Source organism: Muscardinus avellanarius, assembly GCF_963383645.1.
Source record: "Muscardinus avellanarius genome assembly, chromosome: 1".
Lineage (NCBI taxonomy): Eukaryota > Metazoa > Chordata > Mammalia > Rodentia > Gliridae > Muscardinus > Muscardinus avellanarius.
Genome location: NC_137786.1, coordinates 130,866,838 through 130,887,012, shown reverse-complemented (window position 1 = coordinate 130,887,012; position 20,175 = coordinate 130,866,838). Strand labels below are relative to the sequence as shown.

Below are 20,175 nucleotides of genomic sequence, written 5' to 3'. Positions count from 1 at the left end.
TTGCTTCAGCAACTTAGGGAGACTCTGTTTCAAAATGAAAAATAAAAAGGGCAAGGGGTATGCGTTCGAGTTTGAATGTCCCTGGGTTTAATCCCTAGTACAAAAAAAAAAAAAAAAAAGCTAAATGCTAAACAAACAAAATCCTGACCTGGTTCCCAGCACACACTGACAGTCCCACCCACCCCCCCCAAGGCCCATGACCCCCGGCTCTGAGACCAGCAAGTCCAAAGCAAGAACTTGCCATTGGTAGCTCAGAGCTCATTAGAGAAAGAGCAACTGGTAAGTGGCTCTACACTGATACAGAGCAAGAATACTACTGACTACCCCAAATCCACACAAGACTCCAAGCCAAACAGATGGGGAACAAAATGAAATTTTGTGCCAGACTTTTATTTTACGCTAGTTTCTCATTTAACTGAGGCACGTGTGATCTGCTAGGAAGGCCAGGGATGATCCTAGAAACCTAACAGGGTAGGTCCTTTGGACTCCCAGGGAAGGACCATGAAGGACAATCACATGACTAGTAGTAACTGGCTTCTGCTGCTGGAGATCAAGGGCAAAGGGCAGAGGTGATGTCACCGGCCAGGGACACAGAAGTGTGGCTCAAAGACTGGAATAAGGGTGGCTGGATTCATGTGCCACTGCCAGCTGTCACTGACGTGAAGTGTGGCGGACGCTCTTCACTTACAGGCTCAGTGACTCAGTGTATCCACCCAGCCAGAAGGGACAATCCCAATTTCATGTCGTCATCACTCCCACCAGGATCATAAGGACCATAAAACATCCCTGTGATTATTCAAGGAGGACGGGAAACGACAGACTAGGGGTGGGGGGTTCCAAGGTGAGGAGGCATTCTGCAACCTTTGGAAGATGGCTTCCTGCTCCCGGGGAAAGTCTGTGCCAGTGTAACCCTCCAGGCCACTCCTGCCAGCTCCAGTTAGAACCTGGTCAGGGTCCCCCAGCAGATGACAGGGCCAGGGGTGACCTCAAAAATCAACCACGGTCAAAGTCAACCACTAAGTCAAGCATGGGCAGGAGGGATGTGGGGGGAATAGGGTGAGAATTGGGTAGGGGCTAAATGGGTAATGTATGTATATATATATCCACACAAGTATTTTTTAACCCAATATGATGTATAAATGTAATGCACCAATAAAAAAATTTTTTTTTAAATTAACCACGGACTTTGTCATCTGAACAGTGCTGAGCCCAGAGGTGCATGAGGCAGATACCAGAGGGAAAGTCAGAGAAAGGCCTCCTCTTCGACTCGCTAATTGCAGGCATACCGTGTTTTATTGTGCTTCACCTTACTGTGCGCCAAAGATAGTGCATTCTTCTCAAATTGCAGGTTGGGGCAACCCTTGCGAAACTAGTCTATGGGCGCCATTTTTCCAACAGCAACAGATGAATCCTTAGCATTTTTTAGCAATACCTTTTTCTTTTTCAGTACTCGGCCTTGAACCCAGTGCTGCTCTACTACTGAGCTACATCTCCTGTCCTTTTTATTTTTTGTTTTGAAACAGGGTCTGGCTACATTGCAGAGGCTGGTCTTGAACCTGCGATCCTTCTACCTCAGCCTCCCAAGTTGCTTGGATGACAGATGTGAGTCTCTGTGCCCGGCAGCAACAAAGAATTTTTAATTAATGTATGACACTGTTTTCTTAGATAGAGTGCTACTACATACTCTACACACTAACATATAGGGTAAACATATTATATGTATTGGAAAACCAAAAAATTCATGTGATTCTCTACTGGGATAATCTGGTCATTGAAGTGGGCTGGAATGCACCCACAACCCCCACGCATGCATGGATAAAAAAGGCTGGTCCCCAGCTCTCCTTAAAGGGGCTCTCTCCAGTTAAGCCAGCAGCCACAGGTGAACTCGGGTAGCCGTGTACAAGGAGCTGAGGCTCCTGAGGGCAGGGCCTTCCCCTGCTCTGCCACCACCAGAGTCCAAGGCCCAGCACAAGGTCTAACCCAGAGAGGACGCTTGATTATTCATCAAGGGATGACTGAGGGACAAATGAGAAGGGAAAAGAAGACCCACACTGGGATCCTTCTACCCACTCGCCAACCCAAAGCATATGATCCCTAGAAGCCAGATTCTCAAGAGGCCCACAGAGGTTGGGAATCCCAGTACTTGGGAAGTTGAGACAGGAAGGGTTACAGGTTTGAGGCCAGCCTCATCAATTTAGTGAGACTTGTAGTAACCCAGCAAGACTGTTTCAAAACCAAAAAGATAAAAAGTAAAAGAGTCCAAGTGTAGCTCAGAGGTAGAATGCCTCTGTGTTCAACCCCTAGTTATGCATGCATGTGCAAACACACACACACACACACACACAGCCCACAAAAGCTATAGTTCACAAGGGTCACACCATTCAGTATTTTCCAGACTTATATAGTTATGAAAAGTGACAATTAAAAAGTAAACTGAGTAATCCCAGCATTCAGGAGGCTGAGACCGGAGGATCATGTTTCAAGGGCAGCCTCATCTACTGAGTGAGGCCCTCCGTAACTTAGTGAGACCCTGTTTCAAAATAAAGAATAAAAACTAGGGCTGGGGTGTAGCTCGGAGGTCGAATGCCCCTGGGTTCCATTCCCAGACCCACACACACAAAAAAAAGGAAACTGAAACAAGCTGGGTGTGGTGGTGCATGCCCGTAATCCCAGTATGTGGAAAGCTCAGACAGGAGAATCAGAAGTTGAAAGCCAGCCTCAGCAATTTAGCAAGGTCCTCAGCAGTTTAGTGAGACCACATCTCAAAATAAAAAATAAAACAGGGATGGGGAGATAGCTCAGAGGTAGAACGCTCCTGGGTGCAATCCCCAGTACTACATACACACACCAAAAAAAGAAAAGAAAAGAAAAAGAAAAAGAAAAAAGAAACAGCAACAACCAAAAATAAATAAATAAATAAATAAATAGTAAATTAAAACAAAAATCACCATCCAGATTCCGAAAGCCCTCTCCCTAAAAACCCTGATGTGAGGGCCGGGGCCTAGGATATGGATGTTTTTAGCGAGTGCACCAGGTCATTCTTGGGAACCTGAGAGTTTGAGAGATTCCACCTACCATTTCCAGCGTGCAGGTGGCTACCCGGCCGGCTCACCCACTTCCCATTGCGCTGAGAGGAGGCTGCCAGACTCACCTGTCTCAGCTGGTCTATTTTAAGCAACCACCTGGGATGCAAGGTACCTGCTCTGTGGGGCTGGGCTTCCGTGTGGGGCTGGGCTTCCTTGCCCTGGGTAGGTTACAGCATCATTCTAAGAGTCCCTGGGGCTGTCACCAGTTTCTACAGAAACACATACTCCCGGCTCCTCCTCCCAGAAGAACACTCAGTCACTCCACCCTCTCACCTTTGCCCTCTGACCTCATCACTTTCCTCAGACGGAGATGCTGGGAAATAGATGTGGTTATACAGGGCCCCTGAGGAAGATGCAAATGTGTAACCTCAGCCCATCACAGGAACAGAAAGCTGGCCCTGCTGTTAGTTCTCACTGCAGGAAGTAAACCAAGTCCTACACCTGAGCAGACGTGAAGGGGGCTGGCTCTGTTGACCAAGGACACCGTCAGCACACAGAACACAGGGGTTTCTTCCGGCCCTTGGAGGTTTCACACCTGATTGTCCCCAGCTTCCAACACGGCCAGGCCAGCCCTGCCTGTACAGCGGGAGGACAGGGCCACCCTTACAACCGGGGCCCCCAAAGGAGAAAAAGAACACCCTGCTGGCAGGACCACCTGACACGGTCTCTTCTTTTCTTCTGGGGGTGTGTGTGACCTGGATGAGGGGTCTGGCCTGAGACACCCCCCCTAGGCCCTTTGGGCAAATACTTCTTACCATGCCTGTCTCCTGCTTTTAAAAGCTGTTTAATAACCCCCTATGTACTTCCAAGTACAGCAGTAGTAGAACATAATTAGTTGACTCCTGCTAATGACAGGGGCCTACTAATGCCTCCCTTTGATTTTTATTTCTCCACCCACTGCCTATCCATCTGCCCAAAGCCTGGCAGACCTGTTCCTCCCTCGGGCCTGGTGGGAACACTTGAACACAGACAGGAAAACAAGACCAAAAACCTCTGCGGTACAGGTCGCCTGTGTGGACCTCAAAGAGCAGGCTGGAGAGAGCCAACCTGGAGGGGCTTCAAAAGCCCCAGAGGAGGGGCAGGGGCTCAGTCAAGGCCAACCCAACCTCCAGCCTGACCCAGAGCCAGGAAGGCCTCCTCTTCTCCCCAGCCCCTCTACCCTGGACCTTGTCCAGGACTAGCACTGATCCCCCTCCCTCCGCAACGGTGCAGCAGCGTGCTCACTGACTGACTGAAAGGCGTCTCTCAAGCTGGGCGTCGAGGAGCAGGACTGTAAACCCAGTACTTGGGAGGCTGAGACAGGAGGATCAAAGGTTCAAAGACAACCTCAACAACTAGAGAAACTCTTAGCAACCTAGCAAGACCCTGTTTCAAAACAAAAAATAAGGGCTGGAGTGTATGTAGCTCAGAAGTAGAATGCCTCTGGATTCAATCCCCAGTGTCTGTCTGTCTCTCTCTCTCTCTCTCTCTCTCTCTCTCTCTCTCTCTCTCTCTCACACACACACACACACACACACACACACACACACACACACAAGAAAGTCTTGTCTCTCCATATTCAGATTTAGGTAGCCTTCCAGAACAGATGAGAATTACCCTGAAAAAGCCAGGTGCTGGGGCAGTTTCCAGGCCTGTGTCTCAGGGTGCCCTCCTCACCCTGGAAGGGGAAAAAATGCTGTATCCTCACCCACAAGCTCAGCTGACAGCCCCAAGCTCTCTGGAGTCCACCTGGCCTGGCCACCGTGGGAGTCTGGACTCTACCTGGTCTCTTCTCTCAGCACCCAGCTCAGCACCCCCACCACCACTGGGACACAACCGCTTCTGCTAATTCCAACCAGAGAATTCCATCTCAGGCACTCTGAGCCCACCAAGTTCGCACCAGCCAGTCCTTACTTGCCCGCGATACCCCCTAGCCCCAGCCCCACCACCGCACCTTCCTCCTGCCCAGGGCCACCACTTGCAGTAACACACCCGGCAGATCCCCCACCCCGAAACTAAACAAGAGAGAAACGAGGGCGTGACCAGCAGCTGTAACTCCTTCTCATTAATTTCCACATTTCACGGAACCCACATTCTGACTTCATGGCCTGGTGATGTTTTCCACTTTTGAGCTTTTTCTTGAGATAACTGTAGATTTCCTTGTGGTTGTAAGAAAGAACACTGAGAAGCCCTTTGTACCCTTCCCCCAGCTTCCCCAGTGGCAGCACCTCAGAGTCCTGTATCAGCATAGCACGACATTGACATCCCCCGGCCCCTTATGTTCCCCATCTCCTCCTATTCTCCTTTCTGTGAGTGCTGAGTTCCAAGCGTAGGTTCCTGCATCCCCTATCACCGTCAAGATTGTGAGCAGCTTGATGGCGATAGGGGTCCTTCCTGTTGCCTTATGTAACCACACTCACCTCCCTCCTCTCCCCAAACCCCTCAGCCTCAAGCCCACTAATCTGCCCTCTGGTCTTAACACGGGGTTGTTTCAAGAATGTCATATAAACTCTACAGTATGTGGGATTTGGGGATCGTTGGGTTTTTCTGTCATTCACGCCATCACCCCCATCAGTAGATAGACAATGTTCTCATTTCTGCTTGCTACCTTGAAAGGCGCAGGGATCTGCAGAAGTGCGTGGAAAAGCCCAAGCCTCCCAGCAGCCTCCCAGAATTGGCTAGATCCTGAAACATCTGTTCTGTGGCTCCCAGGCCCCTAACAGAGCTACAAATCCAAGAAGCTGTTGGGATGAAAGTCTGAATAGACAGAGGAAAGCCCCTGCCCCCAGGACAGGGCCGTGGAGGCCCCATAAAAGGAGGGAGCAAGGAAGAACTGCAGGATTCTACAGAACACATGGGAACAGAGTGTAGAGGGCAGCACACCTCCCGGCCTCCGGGCCATCTTCCTAGGGGACTAGTATGTTCATTGAGTGTCCACATTGGCAAGTTCTTCTTCCCCAAACTGTGAGTAGCATCCAAGACCTCAGCACTAACTAGCCTTGCCGCACAGCCAGTCTCGTTTCTCCCGCCCAGAGTAGCGCCCGAAACACCCACAGGTTGCTGCTCACGCTCTCTCAGTTTGCTTTTTCTGGCTAGCCATGCTCAATTCCTGTGATCGTTCAGACACAATGTTTTCTAAACCTCTACGTATCTGGGTTAACCTCACCATTAGTCAGATTCCCGCGGACAGAATAAATTCAGTCCCTGGAACTGGACAGCGAAAACCCAAAAAGCCTGACCAGCGTGGCTTCTGCAGTAGATACTGGTCTGCTGTGTAATTATGCCCTCGTCCTGATATGCAGCACACACAGCAATAAAATGAAGATAAGAAGAATAAATGATATATCCACTTGGAGAAAGCTTATATAGCAATCAATAATGATTTTTCAAAGAGTAGGTAATTAAGCCGGGCGTGGCGGTACATGCCTGTAATTCCAGGACTCGGGAGGCTGAGATAGGAGGATCACAGGTTGGAGGATGGCCTCAGCAAGTAGCGAGACTCTCATCAACCTAGAAAGACCCTGTTTCAATATAAAATAGGATTGGGGAGGGTAACTCAGAGGTAGAATGCTTCTGGGTTCAACCCCCGAATATCACAAAAAATAAAAAATAAAAAGGAGATAATTAACATAGAAATACTAAAATAGACTTTAAAAAAAAAAAAGTCAAAAAGGGCAACCATCCATCCATCCATATCCACCGGGATCGGTTCTAGGACCCCACTGGATGCCAAAATCTACAGATGCTCAAGTCTCTTACAGAAAAGAATACAGTATTTCCATATGACCTATACACAGCCTCCTATACACTTTAAATCATTTCAGATTACTATTAATGTAAATACTAGGTAAATAGTTGGTATAATGTATTATTTAGGAAATAGTTATAAGGAAAAAGTACATTAATATTTTTTTCAAATAATTTCAATCTGTCCTTTGTCGAATTCATAAACGCAAAGGCCAAATATCAAGAGCTAACTGTATATGACTCATTCCTTTCTGCTTTATTTTTGTGTGTGTGTGGTACTGGGATGGAACTCAGGGGCATTCTACCTCCGACTTACACCCCAGCCCCATATTTTATTCTGTGTGTGTGTGTGTGTGTGTGTGTGTGTGTGTGTGTGTGTGTACTGGGGTTGGAACCCAGGGGCTTTTCTACTTTCGGGCTATACTCCCAGACCTTTTATTTTATACTTTATTTGGAAACAGGGTCTCACTAAGTTGCTGAGATGCCGGGCGTGGTGGTCCACGCCTGTAATCTCTACGCTTGGGAGGCTGAGACAGGAGGACAGGTTCAAAGCCAGCCTCGGCTACTTAGTGAGGCTCTCAGCAACTTAGTGAGACTCTGTTTCCAAATAAAATATAAAATAGGTCTGGGAGTATAGCCCAGAGGTAGAAAGCCTCTGGCTTCCACCCCCAGTACCACCAAAAGAAAAAAAAAGAAAAAAAGTTGCTGAGAGCCTCACTAAGTAGCTGAGGCTGGCTTCGAACCTGTGCGATCCTCCTGTCTCAGCCTCCCAAGGGCGGGGATTACAAGCGTGCGCCACCGCGCCCGGCTCCTTTTTGTTTTTCATTACTCATCTGGTATCTCCTCAGATCTTTCCAGGAGAGATCCCTTCTTAGTCTCTCAACATGATGGGGGAGGGGTTGCTTCATAACCCCAGCATAGATTAAGATATTTAACATACGCTTGATAAATTAATTAGCTATAACAATGACTCACCCACAGAATAGAATTACATTGTTGTTCTAGTCATGGAAGAATGTGTGTATGCATATATATTGATATCCATGTATATTAATATTCAGATATACATTAGTATACACATAGAAGATTTGTTGGGAAAATGTCAGCAAAACTATTTGTGTTAACTTTTCATTATTGTAACACAATAGCTAAGAAAATCAATTTATAAAAAGGAAAGGTTGCCGGGCGTGGTGGCGCACCCTTGTAATCCCCGCGCTTGGGAGGCAGAGACAGGAGGATCTCGCAGGTTCGAAGCCAGGTGCGCGTGCTGGTTTAGGAGACCCTGTTTCCAAATAAAAATGTAAAAATAGGTCTGGGAGTATAGCCCGGAGGTAGAAGGGCTTCCAGGAACCCCAGTACCACCAAAAAAATTAAAAAAATAATAATAATAATAAAAAGGAAAGGTTGAGCCAGTGTGGTGGCACACACTTGTAATCACATTACTTGAGAGGATGAGACAGGACGATCACAGGTTCACAGCCAGCCTCAGCAACTTATGAGGCCCTCCACAACTTAGTGTAACCCTGTCTCAAAATAAAGAATAAAATAGGCATGGAGTGGTGTACCGGAGGTACAATGCCCCTGGGTTCAATCCCCAGTCCCATCCCCCCCAAAAAAAAGAAGGAAAGGTTGATTTTGGACCACAGTTTTGGAGGTTTCAGCCCATGACCAATTGGCTTGGTTGCTTTGGGTCTGTGGCAGTAGCATGGCAGGAGTGAGTAGCAGAATAAAGACATTCACCTCAGGGTTGGGACATGAAAAAGTGAAAGAAGATAACAGGATCCTACAATCCCCTTTGAGGGCACACCCCAATGACCTAAAGACCTCCCTGCAGGCCCCTCCTCTTTTTTTTTTTTTTTTTGCAGGTCTGGGGATGGAACCCAGGGGCATTCGACCTCCAAGCTACAGCCCCTGCCCTATTTTTATTCTTTATTTTGAAACCAGGTCTCACTGAGTTGCAGAGGGCCTCACTAAGTAGCTGAGGCTGTCCGTGAACCGTGATCCTCCTGTCTCAGCCTCCTGAATGCTGGGATTACAAGCATGCACCACCACGCCCGGCTCTAGGCCCCTCCTCTTAAAGTTTCTACCACCTTCCAGTAATACCAAGCTGGGGACCGAGACTATATGTGGGGACAGAGTACTGGGGATTGAAAGCAGGGGCGTTCTACCACCAAGCTACATCCCCAGTCCTATTTTATCTTTTATTTTGAAACAGAGTCTTGCTAAATTACCACATGTGCTGGCCTCCAACCTACCATCCTCTAATCTCAGCCAAATATTACTGGGATTACAGGTATGCAACGCTGTGCCCATGTGGAACCAAGTCTTTAAAACATGACACATGCCGGGCATGGTGGCGCACGCTTGTAATCCCCGTGCTTGGGAGGCGGAGACAGGAGGATCGCGCTGGTTCAAAGCCAGCCGCGCTGGCGTAAGAGATCCTGTTTCAAAATATAAAATAGGTCTGGGAATGTAGCCCAGAGGTAGAAGGGCTTCCAGGAACCCCAGTACCACCAAAAAATAAAAATAAAAAAAAATAAATAGAATAAAATAAAACATGACACATGAGCTTTTTGTTGTTGTTTGGAGGTACTGGGGATGGAACCCAGGAACATTCTGTCTCCGAGCTACATTCCCAGCCCTATTTTTTATTCTTTATTTTGAAACAGGGTCTCACTGAGTTGCAAAGGGCCTCAGTATGTAGCTGAGGCTGTCTGCAAACTGAGATCCTCCTGTCTCAGCCTCCCAAATGCTGGGATCACAAGCATGCGCCTCCATGCCTGGCACACATGAGTTTTTGAATGACACTTATGATCCAAACTATAGCCCTATTTATAGGGGTTAAGATCTAGGAAAGAGAATTTCACTTTCTAATCTGTACATTATTATTGCTTATTTTTTTTAAATCTCCTAATTTCTATAATGAAAATTAAACAAAACTTTTTTTGTAGAAAACATGCATAGGCAAAGCAAACTGTTGTGATGTCTCTGCATGGGTATTTCTACCCATTTTTTAAATCCTTGCTACTTATCTGAGTTGGCTAAATTTTCTTTCAGCCTTTTGATAATAATTGTGAAAAGTATGACCAAATAAAACTCTGGAGAGAAAAAAAACTTACTTTAGATTTGGGGCAGCCCCATTACAAGCCTGGTCTTTACTGAGATTGCCACCAGCTCAAAATTCTGGCTCTCCCGCGATGAGGCCAGCCAGCTCCTCACGCCCTGACCACAGGACCGAGGTGGTTTCCGGTTCCGCGCTGGAGGTGGTGGGTTGTGCACAGCTCTCACTCCTGGCTCAGAAGGACACGCTCTGTTCACAGCAGCCTCTCACAAAGGGCTGTCCAGCTCTTTCTGACTCAGAATCAAATCATCCAAAGTATCGGCCTTTCCCTCCCAGGTGAGTATCATGTACATCACTAATAGGAAAATACTCCACACTCTCATTGGAGGTATTACTAAAGAGGACATGGCCCAGAACCCAGGAAAGAGTGAGAAGTCACCCTGAGCCCACCACCCAGAGGCACCCTCTTAGGCAGAGCTGCTCAGGCAGACACAAACCTACCAGACCTTGGGATCTTCCAGTCTCCAGTCCTCCCGCAAACCCATCAGGCAGAAGACTCATAGGCTGTCCCCAGAGCACATTAGACAAAATGCCCATAAAGGGCAGGCTCACTGACACACACCTGTAATCCCAGTACTTGGAGGCTGAGACAGGAGGATTGCAGGTTTGATTCCAGCCACAACAACTTGATAAATTAATTAGTTATAGTCATATCTCACCCGCAGAAGAAAATTACATTGTGGTTCTATTCAGGAAAGAAGGTAAATTTCAAAATAAAAGATAAATTAGGGCTGGGGATGTAGCTTGGTGGTAGAATGCCCCTGGTTTCAATCCCTAGTGCCCTCCCTCCGCTGCTTGGTGCTATTGGGAGGTGTTAGAAACTCTAAGACCCTTAGAAATTTTGAGAGACCTTGTTTCTAAATTTTAAAAATGGCTGGGAGTATAGTTCAGAGATAAAAAGGCCCTGGGTTCAATCCCCAATTTTTTTTTTTTTAAAAAAAAGGATGCATATGGTTCCGAGTGGAACAGACAAGAGAAATGGAAACCTGATTTGCTGGTTCAAGTGAGTGGATTTCCTTTTCGGTTTCTACAGCAGGTGCATAATAAACAAAGCTACGTTTTGTGTCAAGCCTTGCTGTAATCACACCTCCAGCTGAGCTCCTGTCTACCAGCTAAGCAGCCTCATCAAAAGGGAAAACCAGACGAGTATGGAGTAGGATGGATCTGGTGCGCTCCTGTGGCGCCTAGTGATCACCACTTCATTTTTTATGTGCTCGCAACTCCATCTAATGATGCGTTCTGAGATTTTGCTGGGGTTGTGTGTCAATCACCATCGTCTTTGGGTGCAGTTTCCTAATGGCACTGTGGTTAAGATGAGAGGCTTTGAAGTCACACAGATCAAGGCTGGAATTCTTGCTCGACCTCCCACTGCCTTTGGGCCATCGCACAAGCCCTTTGAGCCTCCGTATTCTCATCTGCAAATAAGGCATTTTCTCCCTAGAGTTGCTGCGAGGAGTGAACTCATGGACTGAATTCAGCACACATACATATTCTTCTCCACCTCTTCCCCATCACCACAGCCATCAGCGGAGCCTCAGCCACGTGTACCAAAGAGACAAAGGATGCAATATTCTAGCCAGCTGGCCCACTACCACAAGGATTCTGGGGGAAACCCCAATACATCACTACTACACAGAATGGGCACATCCCAGGAGTATGGGCACCCAAGACAGAATTTTTATTTTTATATTTATTTATTTATTTGGTGGTACTGGAGTTCCTGGAAGCCCTTCTACCTCCGGGATACACGACCAGACCTATTTTTACATTTTTATTTGGAAACAGGGTCTCCTAAGCCAGAGCGCGCGGCTGGCTTCGAACCTGCGCGAACCTCCTGTCTCTGCCTCCCAAGTGCGGGGATTACAAGCGTGCGCCACCACACCCGGCCCCAAGACAGAATTTTTAGTAGGGAACCACTTCTAGAAAAGCTCTTAACAAAGGGAAAAGCACAAAGCCAAGAGGGGCATCCTTCTCCCCACTGGCAACCAGGGTGTGAACACTTTTAGAAGTCTAGTTCCACTCTCATTTCCATGCTGTCAAACAGCTTTTAGAACTTAGCCCCAGGCATCTCAGAAATACCCCAGGAAGAGTAATCCAGTTTCTTAACCAAATCAAGTCAATTCTTACCCTTAGCAAGCTGTCCTCTCCTGAGCCTGCTGGGCTGACAGCCCAGTTTTGCACGTCACAGTCGAAGTGAAGCACAACAGAGCCAGATGGTTCCAGCCCAGGCCCACTTCAGGTTTTTTGTTTTGTTTTTGTTGGTTTGTTTGTTTGCAGTGCTGGGGACAGAACCCAGGGACATTCTACCTGCCAGCTAAACCCACAGCCCTATTTTTTATTATTATTATTATTTTTTTTTTTTTTGTGGTACTGGGGATGGAACCCAGGGGCATTCTACCTCCAACCTACACTCCCAGCCCTATTTTTTTGTGCATGGTACTGGGGTTCCTGGAAACCCTTCTACCCCTCTGGACTACACTCCCAGACCTATTTTATATTTTTATTTGGAAACAGGGTCTTAAGCCAGCAAGGCTGGCTTCGAACTAGTACAATCCTCCTGTTTCCGCCTCCCAAGCGTGGGGTTTACAAGCGTGCGCCACCATGCCTGGCTCCCCAGCCCTATTTTTTATTCTTTATTTTTGAAACAGGGTCTCACTGAGTTGCAAAAGGACTCACTAAGTAGCTGAGGCTGGCTGCGAACCCATATCCTCCTGTCTCAGCCTCCCAAATGATGGGAATACAAGCCTGTGCACCATGCCTGGTTCCTACTACTGTTTTGCTGTGACCCTGCAGGAAGTCACTCAGCCTCTATGTGCTCAAATTTCCTCATCTATAGAACAATAATTAATAATAGTAAGAGTCAGCCTGCCAGATGCACTAGTTCTGCATCAGAGTATTCAACCAAATGAAAATTGAAATTTTTTATTTTTTGGTACTGGGGATGAAATCCAGGGCTCTACAATCCCCAAACTAAACTCTCAATCCTATTTTGCTTTTATTTTGAAACAAAGTCTCACTAGGTTGCTGAGAGTGTCACTGCTTGCTAAGGCTATCCTCAAATCTGTGCTCCTCCTGTCTCAGCCTCCCAAGTACTGGGATTTCAACTGTGTACACCATGCCCAGCTTTTGAAAATCATACTGAAGAGATATGGACTTTTTCTTAGCCTTATTTCCTAGAAAACACAGTACACCAACTATTCATGCAGTATTTACATTGCATAAGGGAGTATAAGGGACCCAGAGATTTTTTTTTTTTTTTTTTTTTTGGTGGTACTGGGGGTGGAACCCAGGGGCTTTCTACCTCTGGGCTATACTCCCAGCCCTATTTTATATTTTATTCAGAAACAGGGTCTCACTAAGTTGCTGAAAGCCTCAGTAAGTAGCTGAGGCTGGCTTCGAACCTTCAGGATCCTCCTGTCTCAGTCTCCCAAGCACAGGGATTACAAGCGTGCGCCACCATGCCCGGATCTCCCAGACCTATTTTATATTTTATTTGGAAACAGGGTCTCACTAAGTTGCTGAGAGCCTCAATAAGTAGCTGAGGCTGGCTTTAAACCTGTGCGATCCTCCTGTCTCAGCCTCCCAAGCACGGGGATTACAAGCGTGCGCCACCACACCCAACTCAGAGATGATTTAAAGTATACTGGAAGCTGGGTGTGGTGGCGCACGCTTGTAATCCCAGCATTCGGGAGGCTGAGACCAGAGGATCGCGGTTCGCGGACAGCCTCAGCTACTTAGTGAGGCCCTCTGCAACTCAGTGAGACCCAGTTTCATAATAAAGAATAAAAAAAAAAATAGGGCAGGGGGTGCAGCTCAGAGGTTGAATGCCCCTAGGTTCCATCCCCAGACCCGCAAAAAAAAAAAAAAAAAAAAAGTATACTGGAAGATGTGCATAGGTTTCATACAAAGATAACAATATTTCAGTCAACAGTATACCATATATGCCATCATATCTACCATGCAGCTTGGTATGTGGTAGGCTACACCTTGTAGGTTTGTGTAAGTACTTTGGTGTTTGCATACCAACAAATCTCCTAACCACAAACTTTTCAGAACTCTCCCTGTTAAGCAATACAGGACTATCAATGCAGGACTAAGCAATGAAATATGTCATTGGATTTTGGTGTCCACCAGCGGTCCTGGCACCAATCCCCTGGGAACTGTGGTGCACCCCACTAAGTGCCTTCAGTGGTTACTAGTGTTCTGGATGCCCTGTAGCCAGTACACAATATGCAGGGCAGTAACATCTTTGGGACCTGGGGACCCTGTCACATTCTCCCTCCCCTCTAAGAACACACTTCCCTTCTTTAGACAGACATGAGCCAATGTGCTGGGCCGAACCACAGACCAGAGAAGAGACAGACAGCAGGGAACTCCAGGACCACAGCATTCTGAGGGACAGAGGCCCCTGGCCACAGAGGGTAGGTGGGGGAGGCAGCCTAGGCTGGTTCTCCTTCCGCTGCAGCTGGTGATGACAGGACAGCTGGGCCGCCAGCTGGCTCAGGGCAAACCACCTTTAGATGATCCCACTGGTGGCAGCGACCTGGGCTTCATCCCCACTGAAGCAGCTACCAAGCTAGGCGGTCTTCTCTGATGCCTCCCAACTCCTAGCTGAGGCCTGCGAATTTCCAGATGTTCCCAGGACTGTGGTAGAGGGAAGACAGGCTTCCCATCCAAACCTAGCACCTGGATCTACATGTGCTTAAGAGAACAAAGAAAGACCTTTCCAGTGTGTGTGTGTGTGTGTGTGTGTGTGTGTTACTGGGGTTCCTGGAAACCCTTCTAATTCCAGGCTACACTCCCAGACCTATTTTATATACTTTTTAAAATTTGGAAACGGGGTCTCTTAAGCCAGAGAGGCTGGCTTCGAACCTGCACGATCCTCCTGTCTCTGCCTCCCAAGCTCAGAGATTAAAAGCGTGCGCCACCACACCCAGCACAAGAAAGACCTTTTCTAAAGGGCTATTTTGCCTGGTGAGGGGGATGGAGATGAGGGAGAAAAAGAGCAGCCACCATTCTTACCTTTTCAAAGAAGGAAATAAAAACAGGAATTGAGGAAGAGGGTCTCCATTGCTGGGGTGTGGCTCCCCAACACCCCTCAGAGCCTTCCTCTATGTTCAGCAGCACAGGCCGGTACTGCACGAGGTCAGGACCCCAGAGGAAACCGGGGTTCTCGGTCTCTTGATTTATATCCCACTAATATGTGTGTGTGTGTGTGTGTGTGTGTGTGTGTGTGTGTGTGTGTGTATATATATATATATATATTTTTCCCCCCCCCTTGCAGATCTGGGGATGGAACCCAGGAACCCAGGAGCATTCTACCTCTGAGTTACACCCCCAGTCCTATTTTGTGTGTGTGTGTGTGTGGTACTAGAAATGGAACCCAGGGGCCATCCACCTCCTGGCTACACTCCCAGACCTATTTTATATTTTATTTGGAAACAGGGTCTCTTAAGCCAGCTAAGGCTAGCTTCGAACCTGCACGATCCTCCTGTCTCAGCCTCCCAAGCGCGGGGATTACAATTGGCCACCATGCCCGGCCTATTTTTTATTCTTTATTTTTGAAACAGGGTCTCACTGAGTTGCAAAGGGCCTCACTAAATAATAGTTGAGGCTGTCCACAAACCGCAATCCTCTTGTCTCAGCCTCCCAAATGCTGGGATTACAAGCGTGCACCACCACGCCTAGCTTCTACCATTGATATTATATTACCTTCCTGCTCAAAAAACTCAAACTGGGTCAGGCATGTTGGTGCACACCTGCAATCCCAGTATTGGAAAGAATGATACAGGAGGATCGCAGGTTGAAGGCCAGCCTCAGCGACCTTGTGAGGCCCTCTACAACTAAGTGAGACTGTGTTTCAAAATATAAAATAAAACAGGACTGGGAGTGTAGCTCAGAGATAGAATGCTCCTGAGTTCAATCCTCAGTGTCACAAAAAAATAAAAATAAACCGGGCATGGTGGTGTACACTTGTAATCCCAGCATTTGGGAGGCTGAGACCGGAGGATCGCAGTTTGTGAACAGCCTCAGCTATTTAGCTATGCCCTTCGAAACTCAGTGAGACCCTGTTTAAAAAAAAAAAAAAAAAAAAAGACTAAAAAAGTAGGACTAGGGTGTAGCTCAGAGGCACAATGTGCCTGGGTTCCATCCCCGTTACTGCAAAAAAAAAAAAAAAAAAAAAAAAACCAGTAACAACAACAAAAACAATCAGAGCTGGGCGCGGTGGTGCATGCTTGTAATCCCAGTACTTGGGAGGCTGGGACAGAAGGATCACAAGGATCACACAGGTTCGAAACCAGCCTCAGCTACATAGTGAGTCTCTCAGCAACGTAGTGAGACTCTGTTTCCAAATAAAATATAAAATAGGTCTGGGAGTGTAGCCCACAGGTAGAAGGCCCTTGGGTTCCATCCCCAGTACCACAAAAGAAAAACAAAAGCAATCAAAATAAAAAACTGAAAAATAGCCAGGCGTGGTGGCACACGCTTGTAATCCCCGCGCTTGGGAGGCAGAGACAGGAGGATCGCGCAGGTTCGAAGCCAGCCACGCGCGCTGGCTTAGGAGACCCTGTTTCCAAATATAAAATGTAAAAATAGGTCTGGGAGTATAGCCCGGAGGTAGAAGGGCTTCTAGGAACCCCAGTACCACCAAAAAAAAAAAAAAAAAATGCAAAATAGGGCTGGGAGTGTAGCTAGGAGGTCAAATGTCCTTGGGTTCCATCCCCAGACCCACACCCACAAAAAAAAGATAAAATAAAAAGGGGCTGAGGGTGTGGCTCAGAGGCAGAATGTTCCTGAGTTCAATCCCCAGTACCAAAAAGCAAAAACAAAAAACCACCTCAAACAGTATAATTTGAACATTGCGCTAGGTCTTACAAGGGGCTTTTATGTACAGTACCCCTTTGAAGCCTTGCAAACAAACCAGGAACATATACATCATCCCATTTTACAGCCACAGACACTGAGATTAGAGAGATTAGGTAACACCTTTGCTATCACCTGGCTAGATGGTGGCAGTTACACAGGCCTCAGCTCCATGGTGTGCAAGTAGCCGAGTTACAGAGATGTCCTCCTGGGTTGCCCAAGGGTTTACCCAGAATCCAGTGCTCATGCCACTCAATGTGACTCCCATACCACTCAGGGTGGCCCTGGAGGCAGGGGCTGTAACTGGGGTCCTCACTGCTATTTCCCCGTAAATGCTCACACGGTGCTACCTGGTAAATGTTATGTGAGTGAATGAATGAATGAATGAATGGATGGATGGATGGATTAACAGATAACAGATCAGCCTGAAGAGTCAGGGCCATCCAGCCCAGCTTCCAGACTCCATATTTTGAGTCCACAACATCTGATTTCCTAGTCCTCATCTCTGTATGGCTAGGGGACACTGAGTCTTGCTGAAGGAAACTGGGGCCTCTGTGTGTGTGTGTGTGTGTGTGTGTGTGTGTGTGTGTGTGTGAGAGAGAGAGAGAGAGAGAGAGAGAGAGAGAGAGAGAGAGAGAGAGCAGCTTCATAGCTACCACCAAATATTCCTCAGGGATCTAGGATTCAGGGAGGCAGGTGGGCTTCCCAGTTCGGGTGGATGTCTGTAACAACTGGCCCCTGCACACCTGTGTACATGCAAGCAGGGCTCGCGGCACCCCTCAGACACTGCAGAGAACAGGCTTAGCCAGGGCACAGCACAGTGGGGGGCATGGGGGTCGCCTCCCACCAGCTGGGGGCAGTGAGGGTGTGAGGCAGCCAGGTCCAAGTTCCACCGGGCAGGGAGGCAGAGACATGCGCACCTGGGCCAGGCTCTGCTGAATGGAGACCCAACCGGGGTCGGCAGCCCCACATCCTGGCCAGAAAAACATACCCACATTGTGTCTGCAGACACTGCTGCCAGGTGACCCCAAGGAATGGGATCTCTGGTGAGGCTTGGTGTGGAGAGAATGATGTGAAGAGTTCCAACAGAAATGAAAATGAGTTTTTGCTACTTCTTTAGCCCACACTGCCCCACGTCTTTCTGCATATATATCTCAGAACGGCTCTGGGGGCTGTAAGCTCCTTAAAGAAAACAACCAGGTTGTGCTGATGTTTGAGGACTACACACACACCTGGCCCAGGACTAGATAGAGTTGGTTCAGCGAAGCTTCACTGGAGAAAAGGAAAATAGTGAGTCACAGGAAAGAAAGGAGAGAACTCAGAAATGGAAGGCCGACCGACCAAGACCAAGCGGCTTGAAGAATGGATGGGCGGCACTGAAGAGGAGAGGAGGGCGGACAAAGAGAGAAGGAAGCAGGGCCAGCAGGTGCCCAGGAAAGCGTGGGAGTGAGGCCCATCGGAAGGTGCATGGGCCCAGACTCCCAGCGTCAGCAGGAGAGTCCCAGAAAAGGGAAGGGCAAGCTTGAAGGGAGGGGACAGAAACAGCCCCGCAATAACAAACACCAAACAGCAAGCTGAGTCCAGAACCGAGCGGGCAATTAGAAAGGATTCCCGAAACACCGAATTACAGAAAGGAAGAGAAGGTATGGCTGCCACTCGGCCTCGTGCAGGGGGAGACTCAGCCAGGAGCTCCAGCCGCTGGAGGGAAAGTGGAGAAAACAACCACAACAGCCCCCGGCCTCTTGCAAGCCCCCCCCCCCCAAATCGGGATAGTGCTTGGAGAAAGGAATTAGGAGAGACCTCCAAATCTGGCCTGAGTAGGGGCCAAGAACAATGGGGAGAGAGACGGGGCCGGCAGGGGAGGCGCAAAGAGCCCTGCCTCTCAGCGCCCTTTCATTGCCTTCAAGGAAATGTGGGGCTGGACAGGGGGTAGAGACCTGGCTGCCAGGCCCACCTGGGCACTGCCATGGGTGTGTCCTTCAGTAAAGTAACTAGCACCCCCTCCCTGGCTGCGCACAGTAAGATGGAATGTCGTTGGGACCTCTCACGCGCTCTCTCTTGTTATTTCTGCTAAAGAAGTTTCCTCCTTCCGTATCTTGCAACAGGCTCAAGACGCAGGCTCCCACGCTCTGGCTCAAATCACCTTCCCACAGTGCTCGGATCCCCTCTTGGAGGCCGGGCAAAACCAACTCTGAAGACCTGAGCTCCGTCGTCCATGTCAGCAAAGCCCTGGTCTCCGGGCTGCCTTCCTCCCAGGCCCCAAAGTGCCTTTGGACCAGGAAGAAGAAAGTCTCCAACCTCCCGGAAAGCCTCGGTTCCACCGCCCCATCGCCAGCCCCCCTCGGCCGCACGGGTTCCTCCAGGAAAGCTCTGCCTTTAACCTAAGCCGAGGGAGCCGCCCCTCCCCCCTTTTAAGCCCAGGACAGGATCCGGGGAGCGGGGGGGGGGGGGGGCTCCCGGCGCCTCGGAGCCCCAGGGGCTCCCCCTCCGCCCGGGCCGGCGACTGCAACTCAGGTGCCAAAGGGCCAGCCAGGTGCCGGCCCAGCCCGAAACTCCACCTGCGCGCGGCGGCCGCGCCGAGGAGGGGTCTCCGCCCCCGGCCCTCGCCCACCTGCTGCCGCGAGCTGTACTTGAGTCCCGCGCCGAGCTCCCGGGGGCCCCCTCCGGCCTTGCGGGCGCGATCACTCCTCATGGCGCGGGTCTGGGCGGCCGCTCCCGGGGCTCAGAGTCGCGCTCCCTGCGGGCAGCCGGCTCCCATGGCCCGCGGGGCTCCGGGGGCGCGGGGCGCGGGGCGCGGGTCCCGAGCTCGGCGCAGGCCCGGCGCGCCCAGCCCGCGGCGGCGGCTCTCGCTCTCATCCTTCCTGGCCCGCCAGGTAGTTTCAGGGTGTGGCCTCCGGTCCGGCCCGCCCCGAGCCAGGGCAGCGATGGCCGGGCACCTCGCCGGCCCGCCCCGCCGGGAAGCTCCTCCTCCTCTCTCTCTCTCTCTCTCTCTCTCTCTCTCTCTCTCTCTCTCTCTCTCTCTCTCTCTCTCTCTCTCTCTCTCTGTAACGCAGCGGGGCTTCTGGCTTTAGCCAGGGAAACCGTCCCTCCCCGCAGAGACACCCCCAAGTGCCCACTCTGCGCTGGCGACCCCCTGGGACGGTCTTCATCGTGTTCCAGCAGTACCCAGCAAACCCGGATTGCTGAGCAGGGTTACTGTCCTGGGTCGGTCCCACCGGCCCATCTCCTACAGTGGTCTCTCTCTCTCTCTCTCTCTCTCTCTCTCTCTCTCTCTCTCTCTCTCTCCCTCCCCCACCCCTCTCTTTCTCTTTTTTGCACCTGGGGATGGAACCCAGAGGCATTCACCTCCTAGCTACACCCCCAACCCTATTTTTTAAT

General features: G+C 49.3%; 1 protein-coding gene across 1 annotated transcript in view; it reads right to left on the bottom strand.

Annotated features, from left to right (window-relative positions):
- ST14 (ST14 transmembrane serine protease matriptase) overlaps positions 1-19,489 on the bottom strand; it is a gene marked incomplete at both ends in the record, with an annotated part of 49,450 nt that extends 29,961 nt beyond the window's left edge. Inside the window, one exon of the mRNA XM_080711789.1 lies at positions 19,409-19,489. Coding sequence (XP_080567915.1) covers positions 19,409-19,489 — 81 coding nt within the window. The remainder of the gene's footprint in view (positions 1-19,408) is intronic.
- Between the last annotated feature and the right edge of the window lie 686 nt (positions 19,490-20,175).